We start from the raw sequence: 27000 nt of genomic DNA on the forward strand, positions 1-27000 counted from the left end.
ATGAGGGGCCATAGGTTTTAAGGTACTTGAAATAGGTATGGGGGCGGATATCAGGGGTAAGTTTTTCACACAGAGTAGTGGGTGCATGCAATGCTTGCTAGTGATGGTAGAGGCAGATACAGTTGGGTCTTTTAAGAAGATTTTAGATCGGTACACGAAGCCTAGAAAAACTGAGCACTATACGACAGGGTAATTCCAGGCAGTTTCTAGAGTAGGTTACACGGTTGGCACAACATTGTGGGCCGAAGGGCCTGTAATGTGCTGTAGATTTCTATGTTTTTTGTTCTATCTGACACACTGTTAATGTCTTCCACAGTGAAGACAGATACAAAATACCCATTTAGTTCACCTGCCATCTTCTTGTCCTCTGTTATTTCTATGGCCTCATTTTCTCGCGGTCCTATATCCATTCTCATTTCATTTTTAAATTTTTTACATACTTGAAAAAGCTTTCATTATCTACTTTGATATTGTTTGATAACTGGCTTTCATATTTTATTTTTCCCTTCCCAATGAGTATTTCAGTTACTGTGTAGGGTTTTAAAAGCTTCCCAATCCTCTGTCTTCCCATGAATTTTTGCCCTTTAGAAACACAGAAAACCTACAGCACAATACAGGCCCTTCAGCCCACAGAGTTGTGCCGAACACATCCCTGCCTTAGAAACTACTAGGCTTACCCATAGCCCTCTATTTTACTAAGCTCCACATACCTATCTAAAAGCCTATTAAAAGACCCTATTGTATCCACCTCCACCACCGTTGCCGGCAGCCCATTCCACGCACTCACCATTCTCTGCATAAAAAACTTACCCCTGACATCTCCTCTGTACCTACTCCCCAGCACCTTAAACCTGTGTCCTCTATGGCAACCATTTTAGCCCTGGGGAAAAGCCTCTGACTATCCACACGATTAACACCTCTCAACATCTTATACACCTCTATCAGTTCACCTCTCATCCTCCATTGCTCCAAGGAGAAAAGGCCGAGTTCACTCAGCCTATTCTCATAAGGCATGCTCCCCAATCCAGGCAACACCCTTGTAAATCTCCTCTGCATCCTTTCTATGGTTTCCACGTCCTTCCTGTAGTGAGGCGACCAGAACTGAGCACAGTACTCCAAATGGGGTCTGACCAGGGTCCTGTATAGCTGTAACATTACCTCTCAGCTCCTAAATTCAATTCCACAATTGATGAAGGCCAATACACCATATGCCTTCTTAATCACATAGTCACCCTGCACAGCTGCTTTGGGCGTACTATGGACTCGGACCCAAGATCCCTCTGATCCTCCACACTGCCAGGAGTCTTACCATTAATACTGTATTCTGCCATCATATTTGACCTACCAAAATGAACCACCTCACATTTATCTGGGTCGAACTCCATCTGCCGCTTCTCAGCCCAGTTTTGCATCCTATCAGTGTCCTGCTGTAACCTCTGACAGCCCTCCACACTATCCACAACACCTCCAACCTTTGTGTCATCAACCAACTTACTAACCCATCCCTTCACTTCCACATCCAGGTCATTTATAAAAATTACAAAGTGTAGGGGTCCCAGAACTTGAGGCACTCCATTGGTGACTGACCTCCATGCAGAATATGACCCATCTACAACCACTCTTTGTTTTATGTGGGCAAGCCAGTTCTGGATCCACAAAGCAATGACCCCTTGGATCCCATGCCTCCTTACTTTCTCAATAAGCCTTGTATGGGGTAGCTTATCAAATGCCTTGCTGAAATCCATATACACTACATCTACTGCTCTTCCTTCATCAATATGTTCAGTCACATCCTCAAAAATTCAATCAGGCTTGTAAGGCACGACTTGCCCTTGATAAAGCCATGCTGACTATTCTTAATCATACTATACCTCTCCAAATGTTCATAAATCCTGCCCTTCAGGATCTTCTCCATCAACTTACCGACCACTGAGGTAAGACTCACTGGTCTATATTTTCTTGGGCTATCTTTACTCCCTTTCTTGAATAAAGGAGCAACATCTACACCCTCCAATCCTCCGGAACCTTTCCCGTCCCCATTGATGATGCAAAGTTCATCGCCAGAGGCTCAGCAATCTCCTCCCTTGCCTTCCGTAGTAGTTTGGGGTACATTTCATCTGGTCCCGGTGACTTATCCAACTTGATGCTTTCCAAAAGCTCCAGCACATCCTCTTTCTTAATATCTACATGCTCAAGCTTTTCAGTCTGCTGCAAGTCATCACTACAATCACTAAGATCCTTTTCCATAGTGAATACTGAAGTAAAGTATCCATTATGTATTTCTGCTATTTCCTCCAGTTCCATACAAACTTTCCCACTGTCACACTTGATAGGTCTAATTCTTTCACGTCTTATTCTCTTGCTGTTCTCATACTTGTAGAATGCCTTGGGGTTTTCCTTAATCCTGCCCACCTAGGCCTTCTCGTGGCCCCTTCTGGCTCTCCTAATTTCCTTCTTAAACTCCTTCCTAGTAGCCTTATAATCTTCTAGATCTCTAACATTACCTAGCTCTCTGAATCTTTTGTAAGCTTTTCTTTTCTTCTTGACTAGATTTATTTCAGCCTTTGTACACCACGGTTCCTGTACCCTACCACAACTTCCCTGTCTCATTGGAATGTACCTATGCAGAACTCCACACAAATATCTCCTGAATATTTTCCACATTTCTTCTGTACTTTTTCCTGAGAGCATCTGTTTCCAATTTAAGCCTCTAATTTCCTGTCTGATAGCCTCATACATAATTCCCCTTACTCCAATTCAATGCTTATCTTACTTGTATGTTCCTATCTCTCTCCAATGCTGTTGTAAAGGAGATAGAATAATGATCTCTACCTCCAAAATGCTCTCCCACTGAGAGATCTGACACCTGACCAGGTTCATTTCCCAATACCAAATCAGTTACAGCCTCTCCTCTTGTAGGCTTATCTACATACTGTGTCAAGAAACCTTCCTGAACACACCTGTGGAACTCCACCCCATCTAAACCCCTCATTCTAGGGAGATGCCAATTGACATTTAGGAAATTAAAGTCTCCCATCATGATAACTCTGTTATTATTACACTTTTCCAGGATCTGTTTCCCTATCTACTCCTCGATATCCCTGTTACTATTAGGCAGCCTATAAAAAACACCCAGTAGAGTTATTGACCCCCTCCTGTTCCTAAACTTTACCCACAGAAACTCCATAGACAATCTCTCCATGGCGTCCACCTTTTCTGCAGCCATGACACTATCTCTGATCAACAGTGCCACGCCCCCAACTCTTTTGCCTCCCTCCCTGTCCTTTCTGAAGCATCTAAAACCCAGGACTTGAAGTAACCATTCCTGTCCCTGAGCCATCCAAGTCTCTGTAATGGCCACAACATCATATCTCCAAGTACTGATCCACGCTCTAAGCTCATCCATTTTGTTCACAACACTCCTTGCATTAAAATAGACGCATCTCAAACCTTTAGTCTGAGTGTTTCCCTTCTCTATCACATGCCTATCCTCCCTCTCACACTGTCTCCAAGCTTTCTCTATTTGTGAGCCAACATCCTCTTCCCCAGAATCTTCAGTTCAGTTCCCACCCCCAACAATTCTAGTTTAAACTCTCCCCAGTAGCCTTAGCAAACCTCCCCGCCAGGATATTGGTCCCCCTGGGATTCAAGTGCAACCCATCCTTTATGTACAGGTCACACCTGCCCCAAAAGAGGTCCCGATGATCCAGAAATCTGAATCCCTGCCCCCTGCTCCAATCCCTCAGTCACACATTTATCCTCCACCTCATTCTAATCCTATACTCACTGTCACGTGGCACAGGCAGTAATCCCGAGATTACTACCTTCACAGTCCTGCTTCTCAACTTCCTTCCTAACTCCCTGTAGACTTTTTTCAGGACCTCTTCCTTTTTCCTACCAATGCAATTGGTACCAATATGTACCACGACCTCTTGCTGTTCTCCCTCCCACCGCAGGATATCTTGAACGTGATCTGAAACATCCCGGACCCTGGCATCTGGGAGGCAAACTACCATCCGATTTTCTTTCCTGCATCCACAGAATCGCCTGTCTGAACCCCTGACGATAGAGTCCCCTATCACTACTGCCTTCCTCTTCCTTTCCCTACCCTTCTGAGCCACAGGGCCAGACTCTGTGCCAGAGGCACGGCCACTGTTGCTCCCCCCAAGTAGGCTGTCCCCTCCTAACAGTACTCAAACAGGAGTACTTATTGTCAAGGGGTACAGTACTCTCTAGTACCTGACTCTTCCCCTTCCCCCTCCTGACTGTGACCCACTTGTCTGTCTCCCGTGGCCCCGATGTGAACACCCGCCTATAACCTCTCTATCACCTCCTCGCTCTCCCTGACCAGGTGAAGGTCATCGAGCTGCATCTCCAGTTCCCTAACTCAGTCCCTCAGGAGCTGCAACTCGACACACCTGGTGCAGATATGGCCGTCTGGGAGGCTGGGAGACTGCAGGACTCCCCACATCCAATACCGAGCACAGAAAACTGGCCTCACTCACATACTTCCTACCTCGCCTCATCCCGTTACCGCCTCAGCCTGTTCAGCCAAAGCCCTCTCACTTCGCTGCCCACTCCGATGCTGCCCGCTGGATACGTCTGCCTTCTTTTTAAACCTTTCACGCGCTACTGGCTGACGTCAAGTACCTGCACAGTCTCAGCTCTCTTTAACCCAAGTAGGAAAAAAACTCCCTTTGCTCCGAAAAATCAGCAGTTCACTCGCAGCCTTCTTGTTCCCTTAGCTTTGACTTCCCTTGTCAGCCACAGTTGTACGATTTTACCATTTGAGTATTTCTTCATTTTTGGAACACACATATCCTGCACCTTCCTCATTTTTCCCAGAAACTCACGCTATTGCTGCTCTGCTGACATCCCTGTCTGCAGCTCCTTCCAATTTACTTTGGCCAGCTCCTCTCTCGTACCACTGAAACTTCCCTTACGCCACTGAAATACCGCTACATCAGACCTTACTTTCTCCCTGTCAAGTTTCAAGTTGAACTCAACCATATTGTGATCGCTGGCTCCTCAGGGTTCTTTTACCTTAAGCTCCCTCATCACCTCCAGTCCATTACAGAACCCCCAATCCAGCAGAGCTGATCCCCTGGTCGGCTCAACGACAGACTCCTCTAAGGCATTCACTTCCTTGGAATCCATTTCCAATCTGAGTGGGATGCTCCCTCGCTCCACCCCCGATGTCAGCCGTGTGCAACGGTGCTGGTACTGTGGTCAGTCCTCTCCGCCTCCACTCAGTCACCTCGGCCCCAGTGCTCACTTCTGTTCTGACTGGCCAGATGCCACCATGTGCCTTTCCTTCTGTGCTGGGGGGCTGAGGGGGGGTTGAAGCTTCCTCTGGTCTGGATACTGGAACCAGCTTGGGGAGCAGGTACCTTGGGGGTCACAAAGTTAAACCCTACAGAGGCAGGCCCTTCAGACCAACTTATTCATGCTAACCCAGATTCCAATCTAAACTAATCCCATCTAAGACCATAAGACATAGGAGCAGAATTGGACCATTTGCCCATTGTCTGTTCTGCCATTCCATCGTGGCTGGTTTATTATCCCTCTAACCCCATTCTCCTGCCTTCTCACCATAACCTTTGATGTCCTGACTAATCAAGAACCCATCAACCTCTGATTTAAGTATGCCCAATGACTTGGCTTCTACAGCCACCTGTGGCAATGAATTCCACAGGTGTCCATGTGTGGCCTCTTCTGCTGTCGTGATGAGGCCACATTTAGGTTGGAGGAACAACACCTGATATTCTGTCTGGGTAGTCAACCTGATGGCATGAACATCGATTTCTCAAACTTCCAGTAATGCCCCTTACCCCACCCCCCACCTTCACCATTTCCCTCTCTCACTTTATCTCCTTGCCCGTCTGTCGCCTCCCTTGGGTGTTCCTTCCCCTTCTTTCTTCTATGGCTTTCTGTCTCTTTCATCAATCAACTTCCCAGCTCTTTACTTCATCCCTCCTTCTCCAGGTTTCACCTGTCCCCTTGTGTTTCTCCTCCACCCCCCCCCCTTTCAAACCTACTCCTCAGCTTTTTCCTCCGGGTCTGCCGAAGGGTCTCGGCCTGAAACATTGATTGTACTTTTTCTAATGATGCTGCCTGGCCTGCTGCGTTCCTCCAGCGTCTTGTGTGTGTGTTGCAAGTTAACCTTCAGGGAATCCTGTGCAAGGACTCCCAAGTCCCTTTTCACTTTCAGTGTAGTTTTGTATTGTTCATGTAGCACCATGGTCCTGGAGGAACGTTGTTTCATTTTTACTGTGTACTGTACCAGCAGTTTATGGTCGAAATGACAATAAAAAGCAACTTGTCTTGACTTGACTTTAGACTTTCATACTTTCTTCACATTTATAGTCTATGCCTTTATTCCGTTTTACCAAAGTGCAAGTCCATACAATTGGTTCCACTGCATTCCATCAGCCACTTCTTTGCATTCTCCAATCTGTCCCAATGTGCCCACATTTGCTCCACAATCGAAAAGCAATGCCATATTAAAGCAGACCCCTCAACCCAGCTGGCCAAGAGGGTGTCATGGTGGCTTAGTGGTTAGCGGAATGCTTGACAGAGCCAGTGACCGGGGTTCAATGCCCACCACGGTCGATAAGGAGTATGTACGTTTTCCCCGTGACCACGTGCGCTTCCTCCAGATGCTCCGTTTCCTCCCACAGTCCATCGGTTGTGTTAGTGTTAGTGAGATGTAGGTTTGCTACGTTGGCACTGGAAACATGATGACACGTGTGGGCTGTCCCCAGCACCTCCTCACACTCTGTTGGTTGTTGAAACATTTCACTGTAGGTTTCAATGTACATGTGACAAATGAAGATCATCTCTTGTCCACATCAACCAAGATTCAAATTCTGAGCTGGTCCCATTAGCCATTGAAATGATCTTCCAAATGTAATTGTACCTACCGTTATGTATTTAGTATTTCAATATTTGAGTAATCTGACCTGAAGGTATGAATATCGAATTCTCTTTCTGGAGAGCAAACTACCCCCCCCCCCATTCCCCACTCTGACCTTTTACTCCTTCCCGCCTGCCTATTACTTTCCACTGGGTCCCCTCCTCCTTCCCTTTCTCCCATGGTCCACTCTCCTCACCTACCTGATTCCTTCCTCTCCAGCCCTGGACCTTTCCTGATCACCTTCCAGTGTGCCTCTTTCACCTGGCCTCTCTGTTTAATTCAGGCATCTCCCCCTTGCTTCAATCTCGACGAAGGGTCTCAGGCCAAAATGTCACTTGTTTACTCCTTCCCATCGATGCTGCCTGACCAGCTGAGCTCCCCTAGCATTTTCTATGTGTTGCTTTGCGTATATATTGTTTAATTATGCATTCTTGTTCATTTAAATAATTCCTTACTGGTTATATGTATAAATATGTTAATATTTAGACTCACATCTCTTGGCTCCTTGTTTTCCTTTGAATTAGTTTAATGTTTTGAACTTCAAAACATAACTCTCACCTTTCCCTAACAGCTCGTTCCATATACGGACCCCCCCTGGGTGAAAATCTTACTCCACGAGCCCCTTTTAACTCTCTCCCCCTCACCTTAAACCTGGAATCTCTACCAGCTTTATTCACCATATACATTGACGTGGAGGAGTAGCCAGAGAATGATGATGCACCCCCATGGCAGCGAAGGCAGAGGGAGGCTATGAAGGTCCTCCGTCACCTTACACTCCGTGCCACTGGACCCTGACCCTAATCAGCCAAGGAGCTCGTGGTGGCTGCCTGCGCATCAGCCTCTCCGCACTAAACAAAGATGCGCACTGGCGTTCTTCACTAACCCCTTGGGAGAACATCATTCTCGGCTCGAGTGATCGCAATACCACGACTAGTATTAGGAATTTGCTGTGGTGTTGGCATGACATTCAATGATTATAAAGAATAAATAATTACATAAAATTAAAGGTAAGTTGTTGACATCTGCAAGATGGTGCCCATGAACCACAGGGACATTCTGCAGACTATGTACAATACTTCTAAATGACTCTCACTGCAGTCTGCTGTGTATCATTCCCCTTTCAGCAAAGTACTTTTAATGATCTTCAAATTGCACAATCTCATGAAAGGAATGGAATAAAATGTGTATAAATGTATAAATACTACTATGTATTTTCGATATAAACAGCATTATGAAATATGGTTTAAAAAGTTTACAGTGCAATGTAACAATGGGAGTAATAGTTAGAGGGGGTGGTGGGGCTAAGAATGGTTAATCAGATTAACTGCCCTTTGAGGAATAAACTTTTTCAGATGGAGTGAAGTTTTTTTTAAATAACCCTATAGCACTTTCCAGACGGGAGCTTTTGGAAACCACAGTTTGCAGGGTGAGTGGTGACTGCAACGTTTTTACTGCCTACGTCTTTGTCATGGAAAGATACAAGTCTTGCAGTGATAGTGGACTGTAGCCAATGACCTTTTCTGCTGGTGTGACAGTTCACTGTAGTTTTTCTGTATCGTGAGAGGATGCTACACCAAACCAGCCTGATGGCTGATATGAGGATGCTGTCTATGATGGCAGTGTTCATGATTTCCCAGCCCTTGGAAAAGGACTGTGCACATTCAGCTTACTCTCGTAATCTTACACTCAGTGGCAAACTTATTAGGTACACCTGTACACCTGCTCATTAATGCAAATATCTGATCAACCAATCATGTATCAGCAACTGAATGTATTAAAGTATGCAGGCATGGTCAGGAGATTCAGTTGTTATTCAGTCTAAACGTCAGAATGAGGAAGACCAATCACAAACGAGAAAATCGCAGATGCTGGAAATCCAAGCAACACACACAGACTGCTGGAGGAACTCAGAAGGCCAGGCAGCATCCGTGGAAAAAAGTAAACAATCGATGTTTCGGGCTGAGACCCTGCTTGACTGCTGAGTTTCTCCAGCACTCTGTGTGTGGAGAATGGGAAAAAATGGGAATCGAGGGATATGGGAAAAAAGCCAGAAATTGGAACTAGGTGGGAGAATAGTTTAGCTCATGGTGGGGTGGCGGAGCAGACTCGATGGGCTGAATGGCCTACTTCTGCTCCTTTGACTTGTGATCTTGTGAATGATTGTTAGTGCCACACAGGGTGGTTTGAGTATTTCAGAAACAGCAGACCTCCTGGAATTTTCACACAGAATAATCTCAACAGTTTACAGACAATGGTGTGAAAAACAAAAAACATCCAGTGAGCGGCAGTTCTGTGGGTAAAAGTACCTCGTTAATGACCGAGGTCAGTGGAGAACGGCCAGACTGGCTCAAGCTGACAGGAAGGCGACAGTAACTCAAATAACCACGTTACAACAGTGGTGTGCAGAAGAGCATGTCTGAACACACAACACATTAACCTTGACGTGGATGGGCCACAGAAACAGAAGCCCATGAGCGTGTACTCAGTGGCCACTTTATGAGGTACAGGAGGTATGTAACACAGTGGCCACTGATTGTATATGGTGTACCTCTGTATGATCGACCCTCAGTCCCCTACTCTCCAATGAGAGGAGTCCCAATTCAAACAGCTATGTATTTCTCTTAATACTGAATGGCTACTCATTACAGATAGTTCCTAATATAAATAAAAACACAGAATGCAGTGCAAGAGAATCAATTTATTTTATTTAGTGGCGGTTTAGAAGCAGATTAACTTTACCAAGGGCTTAACCCTTCCCATTGACAGCAGCTTTAAGTATGAAAGGTATCAGAAAATAGAGATGAGGATTGACCCATATGTAGAGCAACCAAGTATATGACTAAAGTTAGTGGTGAGTGGTGCCGCAGCAACAATCTAGCACTCAACGTTAGTAAGACAAAAGAGCTGATTGTGGATTTCAGGAAGGGTAAAACGAAGTAACACATACCAATCCTCATAGAGGGATCAGAAGTGGAGAGAGTGAGCAGTTTCAAGTTCCCGGGTGTCAAGATCTTTGAGGATCTAACTTGGTCCCAACCTATCGATGTAAACAATAGACAATAGGTGCAGGAGTAGGCCATTCGGCCCTTCGTGCCAGCACTGCCATTCAATGTGATCATGGCTGATCATCCACAGTCAGTACCCCGTTCCTGCCTTCTCCCCATATCCCTTGACTCCGCTATCTTTAAGAGCTCTATCTAACTCTTTCTAACTACTCTACATCTAACGATGTAGTTATAAAGAAGGCAAGACAGCGTCACTACTTTAATAGGAGTTTGAAGAGATTTGGCATGTCAACAAATACACTCAAAAAACTCTCTAGTTGTACCATGGAGAACATTCTGACAGGCTGCATCACTGTCTGATAGGGAGGGGCTACTGCACAGGACCGAAAGAAGCTGCAGAAGGTTGTAAATCCAGTCAGCTCCATCTTGAGTACTAGCCTACAAAGTACCCGGGACATCTTCAGGGAGCGGTGTCTCAGAAAGGCAGCGTTCATTATTAAGGACCTCCAGCACCCAGGGCATAGCCCTTTTCTCATTGTTACCATCAGGTAGGAGGGACAGAAGCCTGAAGGCACACACTCAGCGATTCAGGAACAGCTTCTTCCCCTTTGTCATCCAATTTCTAAATGGACATTTTAATCTTTTGGCACTACCTCACTTTTTAAAAAATATATAGTATTTTTGTGTTTGCACGCATTTTTAATCTATTCAATATATGTATACTGTAATTGATTTACTTATTCATTATTATTTTTTCATTTCATTTATTTTTTTCTTTGGTATATTATGTATTGCATTGAACTGCTGCTGCTAAGTTAACAAATTTCAGGTCACATGCAAGCAATAATAAAGCTGATTCTGACTCTGAAATAACAAGTCACGAGGGGACTGAACAGGAGAGATCAGAAACTTCGCTCGACAGGCAAGGTGTTGAAGGCTTGGAGCAACTGGTTGAGGCGGCTGGTTCAATGGTGAACGACGACTGTGGATGAGAAATGGGTTTCAATAGGATGCGTTGGAAATGAGTGGCAGGTGCCTGATTTTACAGGACTGACAAAATGTGCTAGCACTTTGTCCCTCCGGCGGGAGTGACCTGTGCACTTGATAGCCTGCATTTCGGCAGCTTTTGAACAGCAGGAATTTGTCTGAGAACACAGATCGATGCAGGACACAGATAAGGTGTAGGTCTGCATGAGGGCTGGTTCATCATTTTTGTGAAAAAGATAGAAGAGGGAGTTCACCTGAACTTTAGGAACTGTCAGGGTCTTGGTTGTAACTAAAGAAAAAATAATAATTGCAAGAGATTCTGCAGATGCTGGAAATGTACTAACCAGAACCGGCAGCCAGAGGAAGTGGTGGACTGAGACACCTCTCTACCTGTTGGAGATTGTTGGACTGACATTGGGATGGGAACAGGAAAGGGATGAATGCTTACACTCCGAGTGCAGGCAGGTAAGCTGTAAAACTGGGCTGAGGGCCTGTCTGTGTGATGAGTTGATGCATAAAGCTGTGGGCTGGTGGCTTCCTTAGGTACCTTCAGGGAGTCAACACCTCTCACACACATCCCTTTGTGGTCACTCGCAGACTTCCGGGAGTGACGGTGCTCCGTTCCGGCATCTCCCATCGAGCTGGCTGAGCTTACTGACTACCCGGGGGTCCCCCAGCAACTCAAGGCCGAAGCTTTGACTCTGGACAAGGGAGACGAGATCCTGGAGTTTCTGGACCAGGTTAATCCCAGGATAGTTGTCCGGGTCGCAATCCTCATACACCAAGTCCAACTCTGTCTGGAGGGTGTTCAGGTGATCCATACTGTTGAACACCTTCATCCTGCTGGCACACAGCTGGGTTATGTGTCCCTGCTTGACCTGGAGATCCACCTCATTCCCCCTCAGCTGGTTGTCCACCTCCTGCTGCTCCAGCCTCAGCTCCTCCACCTTCTTCTGGCAGTCGGTCAGCTCTTGGCACACGCAGTCCTGTTCCTTCATCATCGTCGACAGCTTCTCAGAGGCCTGGGAAATCAGTTGCTCCGAGCGTTTCATTTCCCTGGTTGCACCAAGAGCCAGGGGGAGGCCTGGAGGAGGGAAGGAGGTGGATTACTGAGGGTAAACCTATCCACATCTCCACACTCTCTCCGGGACAGACTTTCCGACCCTCAACATCTCCCTCATCTCTACCTCACCCTCACCCTCTCCCCCACACTCACCATCACACCCTTGCAAGTAAAGTAATAAATGCAGTAATGATGTGATCCACTCTGAATTCGCTGTCATTTGTTACTTTATAGTGGAAGACCTAGCTGAACAGCACAGCTATCCTGGCCGCAAAGGGATCTGCATCAGCTGGGAAAATTGGCTGGAAACTGGCAGATGGAATTTAATACAGTCACGTGCTAGGATTTGCACTTTAGTAGGACGTGAGCAGTAGGGCACTGAGGAGTGTTGTAGAACAAAGGGATCTGGGAATACAGGTCCATCATTCCTCGCAAGTGGTGTCACAGGTTGACAGGACCGTAAAGAAAGCTTTTGGCCTATTGGCCTTCATAAATCAAAGTATTGAGTACAGGAGATTGGATGTTATGTTGAAGTTGTACAAGACATTGGTGAGGCCTAATTTGGAGTACTGTGTGCAGTTTTGGTCACGATGTAAACAAGGCTGAAAGCATGCAGAGAGAATTGGCAAGGATATTGCCATGTCAGGAGGGTCTGAGTTACAAGGAAAGATTGAATAGATTAGGACTTCATTCCACAGAATGTAGAAGACTGAGAGCATATTTGATAGAAAATTATGAGGGGTATAGACAGGGTAAATGTAAGCAGGCTTTCTCCTCAAAGGTTTGGTGGGAATACAACCAGAGGTCATGGGTTAAGGGTGAAAGGTGGCAAGTTTAAGGGGAACTTCCCTCAGAAAGTCAGGAGAGGGTGGAAGGAGCAGACAGCACAAGTGGTGCAGGTTGATGAGACTAGGCAGTTTAAATGGTTTTGACATGGACTAGGACCAAAGGGCCTGTTTCTGTGCTGTACTTTTCTATGACTCTATAACTGTGATCTGAGTCTGTGTCATCTGAAAGAGTGAAAGGATCTGTCAGATCGAGAGAGAAGAGGCTGCAGACACTGGAAGTCATCAAGCTAACCACTAGAGGAACAGAACGGGTCGAGCAGAATCTGCGGAGGCCGAGGGATGGTCGATGCCTCACAGGAGTCTGAGGTGACGATTTCCCTCACCGGATGCTGCTCTATGCTTTACCTCCTGCAGTGTTGTAAGTTTGATATGGAAACAGGGCTTCCTGCAAACAGTCAGCAGTTCAGGCAGCTTCTGAGGAGAGAAGAGCTGTGCTGGTATTTCAAACTGGAGACCCTTCATGTGAACACAGCACCTCGTGAAGATAGTGTCAGAAGAAAACCGCCGAGTGATGGCCTTGGATCTTAGTGCTGCCACAGCCTGCATCAGAGGAGCTGCAGTTTGAGCAGAGACAGAGCTGCTGGGAAGCGTGGACTACGTAGACAGGAACTGCTCAGAGATGCTTAGTGGAGTGCATATAGAGACAGACACAAAATGCCAGAGGAACTCCGCATGCCAGGCAGCATCTAGTGGAATAGACAGCTGACGTTTTGGGCTGAGGCCCTTCATCAGGACCCATCTATACTTTGGGTCTCACCTCGAAATGTCGACAGTTTATTTCTTTCCATAGATTCTGCCTGACTTGATGAACTCCTCCAGCATTTTGTATGTGTTGCTCAATATTTATAGCATTTGAAAAAGCTTGGTAGATTGGCACAGACTAGATGGGCCAAAAGGCCTGTGGCAGGTCAGGCATACTGGGCCTATACCTGCTGGAGGGTAGAAGAGTAAACAGCAGCTGACAGAATCGGTGGTAATGTGGAGAGAGCATTTCCTCTTGTGGGAGAACTATTGTCACTGGTTAAAAATGAACTATGAACCACTCAAGACAGAGCAGCATTATTTTCCCTGAGGGGACAATGAGCCTTTCTGCCTTTCTTCAGGGAGTAGTGCTGATCAAAGTGGAGGGTCTGGTTATCATTAATCGATGGATTCCTGAAAAGCGATGGGGGTGGGGTGAAGGGTTGCACAATTGAATGAGAGTCTGTTAATCCACATCAGCCATCAGCAGTCAGAAGGGGACAGTCTAGATGGGCTGATTGGCCACTGCCAGCTCCTTCTTTCAACTTCTGATGTGAATTCAGAATTGAGGCTCGAGAGTTAAATAGAGGTTTAGGCCACTACAGCATAAAATCAGACCTTCAGATCATCGGCTGCAAAACTGTTCTTCTGCCTAGTCCCATCAACCCAAACCGAGACCACGGTCCTCCATAAGCCTGCCATCATGTACCTATCCAATTTCTGTTAAATGTTGAAACCGAAGCTGCATCCAGCACTTCCACACTCTCACCACCCCGAGTTCCTCCAGGTTCCCTTTGAGGTCTCGTTGTGGGGTCAGGAGGAACTCGGAGAGAGGTCAGAATTCTTAACAGAGGCAGTCAGGAGGAACTGTACTTGGGATGTGTCTCCTCACAGTAGTCTGAGCCTCATGCCAGGACCACTGCACCTCTGCACTGGGACTGCCAGTGTCTCCACGTTGGGACCAGAAACTTTGTGCTGGGACAACCAGTGTCTCCATGCTGGGATCAGAATCTCCGTGCTGAGACCACCAGTGTCTCTACACTGGGACTGCCAGTGTCTCCATGCTGGGATCAGAATCTCCGTGCTGGGACCACCAGTGTCTCTACACTGGGACTGCCAGTGTTTCTACGTTGGGACCAGAAACTTTGTGCTGGGACCACCAGTGTCTCCATGCTGGGATCAGAATCTCCGTGCTGGGACCACCAGTGTCTCTACACTGGGACTGCCAGTGTCTCCATGCTGGGATCAGAATCTCCATGCTGGGACCACCAGTGTCTCTACAGTGAGATTGTCAGTGTCTCTCCACTGGGACTGCCAGTGTCTCTGTGTTGGGACCGCTAGTGTTTCCAAACTGGGAATGTCAGTGGCTTTGCTCTGGGACTGCCAGTGTCACCTGCATTCAGAATCCGAATCAGAATCTAGTTAATTATCACTGATATATGTCACGAAATCTGTTGCGTTGTGGCAGCAGTACAGTGTGGTACATGAGAATTAATACAAGCTACGAAAATAATATACAAAAAATAAGTAAGTCATGTAAAAGAGAACAAAGTAGTGAGGTAGTGGACATCAGTTCATGGACTATTCAGAAATCAGATGGTGGCTGGAGTGTCTCTACACTGGGGCCTTTATATCTGGGCTGGGGCCTGTGTATCCGGGCTGGGGCCTTTATATCTGGGCTGGGGCCTGTATATCTGGGCTGGGGCCTGTGTATCCGGGCTGGGGCCTTTATATCTGGGCTGGGGCCTGTGTATCCGGGCTGGGGCCTTTATATCTGGGCTGGGGCCTGTGTATCCGGGCTGGGGCCTGTATATCTGGGCTGGGGCCTGTGTATCTGGGCTGGAGCCTGTGTATCTGGGCTGGGGCCTGTGTACCTGGACTGGGGCCTGTATATCTGGGCTGGGGCCTGTGTATCCGGGCTGGGGCCTGTGTATCCGGGCTGGGGCCTGTATATCTGGGCTGGGGCCTGTGTATCTGGGCTGGGGCCCGTATATCTGGGCTGGAGCCTGTGTATCCGGGCTGGGGCCTGTATATCTGGGCTGGGGCCTGTGTATCTGGGCTGGAGCCTGTGTATCTGGGCTGGGGCCTGTGTACCTGGACTGGGGCCTGTATATCTGGGCTGGGGCCCGTATATCTGGGCTGGAGCCTGTGTATCTGAGTAAGGTTCTGTGTACCTGGACTGGGGACTGTGTATCTGGGCTGGGGCCTGTGTATCTGGGCTGGAGCCTGTGTATCTGGGCTGGGGCCTGTGTATCTGGGCTGGGGCCTGTGTATCTGAGCAAGGTTCTGTGTACCTGGACTGGGGACTGTGTATCTGGGCTGGGGCCTGTGTATCTGAGCAAGGTTCAGTGTACCTGGACTGGGGACTGTGTATCTGGGCTGGGGCCTGTGTATCTGGGCTGGAGCCTGTGTATCTGGGCTGGGGCCTGTGTATCTGGGCTGGAGCCTGTGTATCTGGGCTGGGGCCTGTGTATCTGGGCTGGGGCCTGTGTATCTGAGTAAGGTTCTGTGTACCTGGACTGGGGACTGTGTATCTGGGCTGGGGCCTGTGTATCCGGGCTGGGGCCTGTATATCTGGGCTGGGGCCTGTGTATCTGGGCTGGAGCCTGTGTATCTGGGCTGGGGCCTGTATATCTGGGCTGGGGCCCGTATATCTGGGCTGGAGCCTGTGTATCTGAGTAAGGTTCTGTGTACCTGGACTGGGGACTGTGTATCTGGGCTGGGGCCTGTGTATCTGGGCTGGAGCCTGTGTATCTGGGCTGGGGCCTGTGTATCTGGGCTGGGGCCTGTGTATCTGAGCAAGGTTCTGTGTACCTGGACTGGGGACTGTGTATCTGGGCTGGGGCCTGTGTATCTGAGCAAGGTTCTGTGTACCTGGACTGGGGACTGTGTATCTGGGCTGGGGCCTGTGTATCTGGGCTGGAGCCTGTGTATCTGGGCTGGGGCCTGTGTATCTGGGCTGGAGCCTGTGTATCTGGGCTGGGGCCTGTGTATCTGGGCTGGGGCCTGTGTATCTGAGTAAGGTTCTGTGTACCTGGACTGGGGACTGTGTATCTGGGCTGGGGCCTGTGTATCTGGGCTGGGGCCTGTGTATCTGAGCAAGGTTCTGTGTACCTGGACTGGGGACTGTATCTGGGCTGGGGCCTGTACATCTGGGCTGGTGTCTGTGTATTTGCACTGTGGCATGTGTTTCTGGGCAGGGGGCTGTGTATCTGGGCTGTAGTTTGTGTATCTGCACTGGGTGGTAACCGGGCTGGTGTGCAATGTGGAAACACACAGGAAGTTGGTGTGTTTTCTGCAGCCTCAGCTTTCACCGCAGTGCTGAACACACAGTTCCTTGGTTCCTTCACATGCACAGAACTGCTGACGGACTCTGGGCGCGGTCACTGCAGGCAGTCTACCCAGAGCCCACAGACGCTGTCCCTGTCGCTGACTCTCCCACCCACTGAATCCCCCCCGCAGCCCACAGACACTCTCCCCGTCGCTGACTCCCCCCACCCACTGAATCCCCCCCCTCAGCCCATGGACACTCTCCCCATCACTGACTCTCCCACCCACTGAATCCCCCCCGCAGCCCATGGACACTCTCCCCATCACTGACTCCCCACCCACTGAATCCCCCCCACAGCCCCCAGACACTCTCCCCGTCGCTGACTCCCCCCACCCACTGAATCCCCCCCCACAGCCCACAGACACTCTCCCCGTCGCTGACTCCCCCCACCCACTGAATCCCCCCCCACAGCCCACAGACACTCTCCCCATCACTGACTCCCCCACCCACTGAATCCCCCCCACAGCCCATAGACACCCTCCCCGTCGCTGACTCTCCCACCCACTGAATCCCCCCCACAGCCCACAGACACTCTCCCCGTCGCTGACTCCCCCCACCCACTGAATCCCCCCCCACAGCCCACAGACACTCTCCCCATCACTGACTCCCCCACCCACTGAATCCCCCCCACAGCCCATAGACACCCTCCCCGTCGCTGACTCTCCCACCCACTGAATCCCCCCCACAGCCCACAGACACTCTCCCCATCACTGACTCCCCCACCCATAGCCCACAGACCCTTTCCCCATCACTGACTCCCCCACTCACTGAATCCCCCCCGCAGCCCACAGACACTCTCCCCCATCACCGACTCCCCCACCCACTGAATCCCCCCCACAGCCCACAGACACTCTCCCCCATCGCTGAATCCCCCACCCACAGCCCACAGACCCTTTCCCCATCACTGACTCACCCACCCACTGAATCACCCCTGCAGCCCATGGACACTCTCCCCATCACTGACTCTCCCACCCACTGAATCCCCCCCGCAGCCCATGGACGTTCTCCCCATCACTGACTCTCCCACCCACTGAATCCCCCCCGCAGCCAATGGACGTTCTCCCCCATCACTGACTCCCCACCCACAGCCCACAGACCCTTTCCCCATCACTGACTCCCCCACTCACTGAATCCCCCCCACAGCCCATGGACGCTCTCCCCATCACTGACTCCCCCACTCAGTGAATCCCCCCCACAGCCCATGGATGCTCTCCCGATCACTGACTCCCCATCCACTGAATCCCCCCCACAGCCCACAGACACTCTCCCCATCACTGACTCTCCCACCCACTGAATCCCCCCCGCAGCCCATGGACACTCTCCCCATCACTGACTCTCCCACCCACCGAATCCCCCCCGCAGCCCATGGACGTTCTCCCCATCACTGACTCCCCACCCACAGCCCACAGACCCTTTCCCCATCACTGACTCCCCCACTCAGTGAATCCCCCCCACAGCCCATGGATGCTCTCCCGATCACTGACTCCCCCACTCACTGAATCCCCCCCACAGCCCATGGACACTCTCCCCATCACTGACTCCCCCACTCAGTGAATCCCCCCCACAGCCCATAGACGCTCTCCCCATCACTGACTCCCCACCCACTGAATCCCCCCCACAGCCCACAGACACTCTCTCCACCCACTGAATCCCCCCCCCTCAGCCCATGGACACTCTCCCCATCACTGACTCTCCCACCCACTGAATCCCCCCCGCAGCCCATGGACACTCTCCCCATCACTGACTCTCCCACCCACTGAATCCCCCCCACAGCCCACAGACACTCTCCCCATCACTGACTCTCCCACCCACAGCACACAGACCCTTTCCCCATCACTGACTCTCCCACCCACTGAATCCCCCCCGCAGCCCATGGACACTCTCCCCATCACTGACTCTCCCACCCACTGAATCCCCCCCCGCAGCCCATGGATGTTCTCCCCATCACTGACTCCCCACCCACAGCCCACAGACCCTTTCCCCATCACTGACTCCCCACCCACAGCCCACAGACCCTTTCCCCATCACTGACTCCCCACCCACTGAATCCCCCCCACAGCCCACAGACACTCTCTCCACCCACTGACTCTCCCACCCACTGAATCCCCCCCCGCAGCCCATGGATGTTCTCCCCATCACTGACTCCCCCACCCATAGCCCACAGACCCTTTCCCCATCACTGACTCCCCCAGTCACTGAATCCCCCCCGCAGCCCACAGACACTCTCCCTCATCACCGACTCCCCCACCCACTGAATCCCCCCCACAGCCCACAGACACTCTCCCCCATCGCTGAATCCCCCACCCACAGCCCACAGACCCTTTCCCCATCACTGACTCACCCACCCACTGAATCACCCCTGCAGCCCATGGACACTCTCCCCATCACTGACTCTCCCACCCACTGAATCCCCCCCGCAGCCCATGGACGTTCTCCCCATCACTGACTCTCCCACCCACTGAATCCCCCCCGCAGCCCATGGACACTCTCCCCATCACTGACTCTCCCACCCACTGAATCCCCCCCGCAGCCCATGGACACTCTCCCCACCACTGACTCTCCCACCCACTGAATCCCCCCCCGCAGCCCATGGATGTTCTCCCCATCACTGACTCCCCACCCACAGCCCACAGACCCTTTCCCCATCACTGACTCCCCACCCACAGCCCACAGACCCTTTCCCCTTCACTGACTCCCCACCCACAGCCCACAGACCCTTTCCCCATCACTGACTCCCCCACTCACTGAATCCCCCCCACAGCCCATGGACGCTCTCCCCATCACTGACTCTCCCACCCACTGAATCCCCCCAGCCCATGGACACTCTCCCCATCACTGACTCCCCCACTCACTGAATCCCCCCCACAGCCCATGGACGCTCTCCCCATCACTGACTCTCCCACCCACTGAATCCCCCCCACAGCCCATGGACACTCTCCCCATCAATGACTCTCCCACCCACTGAATCCCCCCCGCAGCCCATGGACACTCTCCCCCATCACCGACTCCCCCACCCACTGAATCCCCCCCACAGCCCACAGACACTCTCCCCCATCGCTGAATCCCCCACCCACAGCCCACAGACCCTTTCCCCATCACTGACTCACCCACCCACTGAATCAGCCCTGCAGCCCATGGACACTCTCCCCATCACTGACTCTCCCACCCACTGAATCCCCCCCGCAGCCCATGGACGTTCTCCCCATCACTGACTCCCCCACTCAGTGAATCCCCCCCACAGCCCATGGACGCTCTCCCCATCACTGACTCTCCCACCCACTGAATCCCCCCCACAGCCCACAGACACTCTCCCCGTCGCTGACTCCCCCCACCCACTGAATCCCCCCCCACAGCCCACAGACACTCTCCCCATCACTGACTCCCCCACCCACTGAATCCCCCCCACAGCCCATAGACACCATCCCCGTCGCTGACTCTCCCACCCACTGAATCCCCCCCACAGCCCACAGACACTCTCCCCATCACTGACTCCCCCACCCATAGCCCACAGACCCTTTCCCCATCACTGACTCCCCCACTCACTGAATCCCCCCCGCAGCCCACAGACACTCTCCCCCATCACCGACTCCCCCACCCACTGAATCCCCCCCACAGCCCACAGACACTCTCCCCATCACTGACTCAACCACCCACTGAATCCCCCCTGCAGCCCATGGACACTCTCCCCATCACTGACTCTCCCACCCACTGAATCCCCCCCGCCGCACATGGACGTTCTCCCCGTCACTGACTCCCCACCCACTGAATCCCCCCCGCAGCCCATGGACACTCTCCCCATCACTGACTCTCCCACCCACTGAATCCCCCCCGCAGCCAATGGACGATCTCCCCATCACTGACTCCCCACCCACAGCACACAGACCCTTTCCCCATCACTGACTCCCCCACTCACTGAATCCCCCCCACAGCCCATGGACGCTCTCCCCATCACTGACTCCCCCACTCAGTGAATCCCCCCCACAGCCCATGGATGCTCTCCCCATCACTGACTCCCCATCCACTGAATCCCCCCCACAGCCCACAGACACTCTCCCCATCACTGACTCTCCCACCCATAGCCCACAGACCCTTTCCCCATCACTGACTCTCCCACCCACTGAATCCCCCCCGCAGCCCATGGACACTCTCCCCATCACTGACTCTCCCACCCACCGAATCCCCCCCACAGCCCACAGACACTCTCCCCATCACTGACTCTCCCACCCACAGCCCACAGACCCTTTCCCCATCACTGACTCCCCCACTCACTGAATCCCCCCCACAGCCCATGGACGCTCTCCCCATCACTGACTCCCCACCCACAGCCCACAGACCCTTTCCCCATCACTGACTCCCCCACTCACTGAATCCCCCCCACAGCCCATGGACGCTCTCCCCATCACTGACTCTCCCACCCACTGAATCCCCCCCACAGCCCATGGACGCTCTCCCCATCACTGACTCCCCCACTCAGTGAATCCCCCCCACAGCCCATGGACGCTCTCCCCATCACTGACTCCCCCACTCAGTGAATCCCCCCCACAGCCCATGGACGTTCTCCCCATCACTGACTCCCCACCCACAGCCCACAGACCCTTTCCCCATCACTGACTCCCCCACTCACTGAATCCCCCCCACAGCCCATGGACGCTCTCCCCATCACTGACTCTCCCACCCACTGAATCCCCCCCGCAGCCCATGGACGCTCTCCCCATCACTGACTCCCCCACTCAGTGAATCCCCCCCACAGCCCATGGATGCTCTCCCCATCACTGACTCCCCATCCACTGAATCCCCCCCACAGCCCACAGACACTCTCCCCATCACTGACTCTCCCACCCATAGCCCACAGACCCTTTCCCCATCACTGACTCTCCCACCCACTGAATCCCCCCCGCAGCCCATGGACACTCTCCCCATCACTGACTCTCCCACCCACCGAATCCCCCCCCACAGCCCACAGACACTCTCCCCATCACTGACTCTCCCACCCACAGCCCACAGACCCTTTCCCCATCACTGACTCCCCCACTCACTGAATCCCCCCCACAGCCCATGGACGCTCTCCCCATCACTGACTCTCCCACCCACTGAATCCCCCCCACAGCCCATGGACGCTCTCCCCATCACTGACTCCCCCACTCAGTGAATCCCCCCCACAGCCCATGGACGCTCTCCCCATCACTGACTCCCCCACTCAGTGAATCCCCCCACAGCCCATGGACGTTCTCCCCATCACTGACTCCCCACCCACTGAATCCCCCCCGCAGCCCATGGACACTCTCCCCATCACTGACTCTCCCACCCACTGAATCCCCCCCAGACACTCTCCCCATCACTGACTCTCCCACCCACAGCCCACAGACCCTTTCCCCATCACTGACTCTCCCACCCACTGAATCCCCCCCGCAGCCCATGGACACTCTCCCCATCACTGACTCTCCCACCCACTGAATCCCCCCCGCAGCCCATGGACACTCTCCCCATCACTGACTCTCCCACCCACTGAATCCCCCCCCCGCAGCCCATGGATGTTCTCCCCATCACTGACTCCCCACCCACAGCCCACAGACCCTTTCCCCATCACTGACTCCCCACCCACAGCCCACAGACCCTTTCCCCATCACTGACTCCCCCACTCACTGAATCCCCCCCACAGCCCATGGACGCTCTCCCCATCACTGACTCTCCCACCCACTGAATCCCCCCCACAGCCCATGGACGCTCTCCCCATCACTGATCCCCACCCACTGAATCCCCCCCACAGCCCACAGACACTCTCTCCACCCACTGAATCCCCCCTCAGCCCATGGACACTCTCCCCATCACTGACTCTCCCACCCACTGAATCCCCCCCGCAGCCCATGGACACTCTCCCCATCACTGACTCCCCACCCACTGAATCCCCCCCACAGCCCCCAGACACTCTCCCCATCACTGACTCTCCCACCCACTGAATCCCCCCCGCAGCCCATGGACACTCTCCCCATCACTGACTCTCCCACCCACTGAATCCCCCCCGCAGCCCATGGACACTCTCCCCATCACTGACTCTCCCACCCACTGAATCCCCCCCGCAGCCCATGGACACTCTCCCCATCACTGACTCTCCCACCCACTGAATCCCCCCCACAGCCCACAGACACTCTCCCCATCACTGACTCTCCCACCCACTGAATCCCCCCCGCAGCCCATGGATGTTCTCCCCATCACTGACTCCCCACCCACAGCCCACAGACCCTTTCCCCATCACTGACTCCCCCACTCAGTGAATCCCCCCCGCAGCCCATGGACACTCTCCCCATCACTGACTCTCCCACCCACTGAATCCCCCCCACAGCCCATGGACGCTCTCCCCATTACTGACTCCCCAGCCTCTGAATCCCCCCCACAGCCCACAGACACTCTCCCCATCACTGACTCTCCCACCCACTGAATCCCCCCCGCAGCCCATGGATGTTCTCCCCATCACTGACTCCCCACACACAGCCCACAGACCCTTTCCCCATCACTGACTCCCCCACTCAGTGAATCCCCCCCGCAGCCCATGGACACTCTCCCCATCACTGACTCTCCCACCCACTGAATCCCCCCCCACAGCCCATGGACGCTCTCCCCATTACTGACTCCCCAGCCTCTGAATCCCCCCCACAGCCCACAGACACTCTCCCCATCACTGACTCTCCCACCCACTGAATCCCCCCAGCAGCCCATGGATGTTCTCCCCATCACTGACTCCCCACACACAGCCCACAGACCCTTTCCCCATCACTGACTCCCCCACTCAGTGAATCCCCCCCGCAGCCCATGGACACTCTCCCCATCACTGACTCTCCCACACACTGAATCCCCCCCCACAGCCCATGGACGCTCTCCCCATTACTGACTCCCCAGCCTCTGAAACCCCCCCACAGCCCACAGACACTCTCTCCACTCACTGAATCCCCCCCCCTCAGCCCATGGACACTCTCCCCATCACTGACTCTCCCACCCACTGAATCCCCCCCACAGCCCACAGACACTCTCCCCATCACTGACTCTCCCACCCACTGAATCCCCCCCGCAGCCCACAGACACTCTCCCCATCACTGACTCTCCCACCCATAGCCCACAGACCCTTTCCCCATCACTGACTCTCCCACCCACTGAATCCCCCCCACAGCCCATGGACACTCTCCCCCATCACCGACTCCCCCACCCACTGAATCCCCCACACAGCCCACAGACACTCTCTCCACTCACTGAATCCCCCCCCTCAGCCCATGGACACTCTCCCCATCACTGACTCTCCCACCCACTGAATCCCCCCCACAGCCCACAGACACTCTCCTCATCACTGACTCTCCCACCCACTGAATCCCCCCCGCAGCCCACAGACACTCTCCCCATCACTGACTCTCCCACCCACAGCCCACAGACCCCTTCCCCATCACTGACTCTCCCACCCACTGAATCCCCCCCGCAGCCCATGGACACTCTCCCCATCACTGACTCTCCCACCCACTGAATCCCCCCCGCAGCCCATGGACACTCTCCCCATCACTGACTCTCCCACCCACTGAATCCCCCCCCGCAGCCCATGGATGTTCTCCCCATCACTGACTCCCCACCCACAGCCCACAGACCCTTTCCCCATCACTGACTCCCCACCCACAGCCCACAGACCCTTTCCCCCATCACTGACTCCCTCACTCACTGAATCCCCCCCACAGCCCATGGACGCTCTCCCCATCACTGACTCTCCCACCCACTGAATCCCCCCACAGCCCATGGACGCTCTCCCCATCACTGACTCCCCACCCACTGAATCCCCCCCACAGCCCACAGACACTCTCTCCACCCACTGAATCCCCCCCCCTCAGCCCATGGACACTCTCCCCATCACTGACTCTCCCACCCACTGAATCCCCCCCTCAGCCCATGGACACTCTCCCCATCACTGACTCTCCCACCCACTGAATCCCCCCCACAGCCCACAGACACTCTCCCCATCACTGACTCTCCCACCCACTGAATCCCCCCCGCAGCCCATGGATGTTCTCCCCATCACTGACTCCCCACCCACAGCCCACAGACCCTTTCCCCATCACTGACTCCCCCACTCAGTGAATCCCCCCCGCAGCCCATGGACACTCTCCCCATCACTGACTCTCCCACCCACTGAATCCCCCCCACAGCCCATGGACGCTCTCCCCATTACTGACTCCCCAGCCTCTGAATCCCCCCCACAGCCCACAGACACTCTCCCCATCACTGACTCTCCCACCCACTGAATCCCCCCCGCAGCCCATGGATGTTCTCCCCATCACTGACTCCCCACACACAGCCCACAGACCCTTTCCCCATCACTGACTCCCCCACTCAGTGAATCCCCCCCGCAGCCCATGGACACTCTCCCCATCACTGACTCTCCCACCCACTGAATCCCCCCCGCAGCCCATGGATGTTCTCCCCATCACTGACTCCCCACCCACAGCCCACAGACCCTTTCCCCATCACTGACTCCCCCACTCAGTGAATCCCCCCCGCAGCCCATGGACACTCTCCCCATCACTGACTCTCCCACCCACTGAATCCCCCCCACAGCCCATGGACGCTCTCCCCATTACTGACTCCCCAGCCTCTGAATCCCCCCCACAGCCCACAGACACTCTCCCCATCACTGACTCTCCCACCCACTGAATCCCCCCAGCAGCCCATGGATGTTCTCCCCATCACTGACTCCCCACACACAGCCCACAGACCCTTTCCCCATCACTGACTCCCCCACTCAGTGAATCCCCCCCGCAGCCCATGGACACTCTCCCCATCACTGACTCTCCCACCCACTGAATCCCCCCCCACAGCCCATGGACGCTCTCCCCATTACTGACTCCCCAGCCTCTGAAACCCCCCCACAGCCCACAGACACTCTCTCCACTCACTGAATCCCCCCCCCTCAGCCCATGGACACTCTCCCCATCACTGACTCTCCCACCCACTGAATCCCCCCCACAGCCCACAGACACTCTCCCCATCACTGACTCTCCCACCCACTGAATCCCCCCCGCAGCCCACAGACACTCTCCCCATCACTGACTCTCCCACCCATAGCCCACAGACCCTTTCCCCATCACTGACTCTCCCACCCACTGAATCCCCCCCACAGCCCATGGACACTCTCCCCCATCACCGACTCCCCCCACCCACTGAATCCCCCACACAGCCCACAGACACTCTCTCCACTCACTGAATCCCCCCCCTCAGCCCATGGACACTCTCCCCATCACTGACTCTCCCACCCACTGAATCCCCCCCACAGCCCACAGACACTCTCCTCATCACTGACTCTCCCACCCACTGAATCCCCCCCGCAGCCCACAGACACTCTCCCCATCACTGACTCTCCCACCCACTGAATCCCCCCCGCAGCCCATGGACACTCTCCCCATCACTGACTCTCCCACCCACTGAATCCCCCCCGCAGCCCATGGACACTCTCCCCATCACTGACTCTCCCACCCACTGAATCCCCCCCCGCAGCCCATGGATGTTCTCCCCATCACTGACTCCCCACCCACAGCCCACAGACCCCTTTCCCCATCACTGACTCCCCACCCACAGCCCACAGACCCTTTCCCCATCACTGACTCCCTCACTCACTGAATCCCCCCCACAGCCCATGGACGCTCTCCCCATCACTGACTCTCCCACCCACTGAATCCCCCCCACAGCCCATGGACGCTCTCCCCATCACTGACTCCCCACCCACTGAATCCCCCCCACAGCCCACAGACACTCTCTCCACCCACTGAATCCCCCCCCTCAGCCCATGGACACTCTCCCCATCACTGACTCTCCCACCCACTGAATCCCCCCCTCAGCCCATGGACACTCTCCCCATCACTGACTCTCCCACCCACTGAATCCCCCCCGCAGCCCATGGACACTCTCCCCATCACTGACTCCCCACCCACTGAATCCCCCCACAGCCCCCAGACACTCTCCCCATCACTGACTCTCCCACCCACTGAATCCCCCCCGCAGCCCATGGACACTCTCCCCATCACTGACTCTCCCACCCACTGAATCCCCCCCGCAGCCCATGGACACTCTCCCAATCACTGACT

General features: G+C 53.4%; 1 protein-coding gene and 1 long non-coding RNA gene across 2 annotated transcripts in view; one reads left to right on the forward strand and one right to left on the reverse strand.

Moving 5' to 3' along the window:
* The window catches only part of LOC132402561 (uncharacterized), a 68689-nt gene that overhangs the window by 26181 nt on the left and 15508 nt on the right, over nucleotides 1–27000 (forward strand). The window lies entirely within an intron of this gene.
* LOC132402559 (uncharacterized) overlaps nucleotides 9608–27000 on the reverse strand; it is a 34456-nt gene continuing 17063 nt past the window's right edge. The window contains exon 2 of the mRNA XM_059985431.1: nucleotides 9608–11992. Coding sequence (XP_059841414.1) covers nucleotides 11496–11992 — 497 coding nt within the window. The 3' untranslated portion in view covers nucleotides 9608–11495. The remainder of the gene's footprint in view (nucleotides 11993–27000) is intronic.

The sequence above is a fragment of the Hypanus sabinus genome, chromosome 12 (genome assembly GCF_030144855.1).
Source record: "Hypanus sabinus isolate sHypSab1 chromosome 12, sHypSab1.hap1, whole genome shotgun sequence".
Taxonomy (NCBI): domain Eukaryota; kingdom Metazoa; phylum Chordata; class Chondrichthyes; order Myliobatiformes; family Dasyatidae; genus Hypanus; species Hypanus sabinus.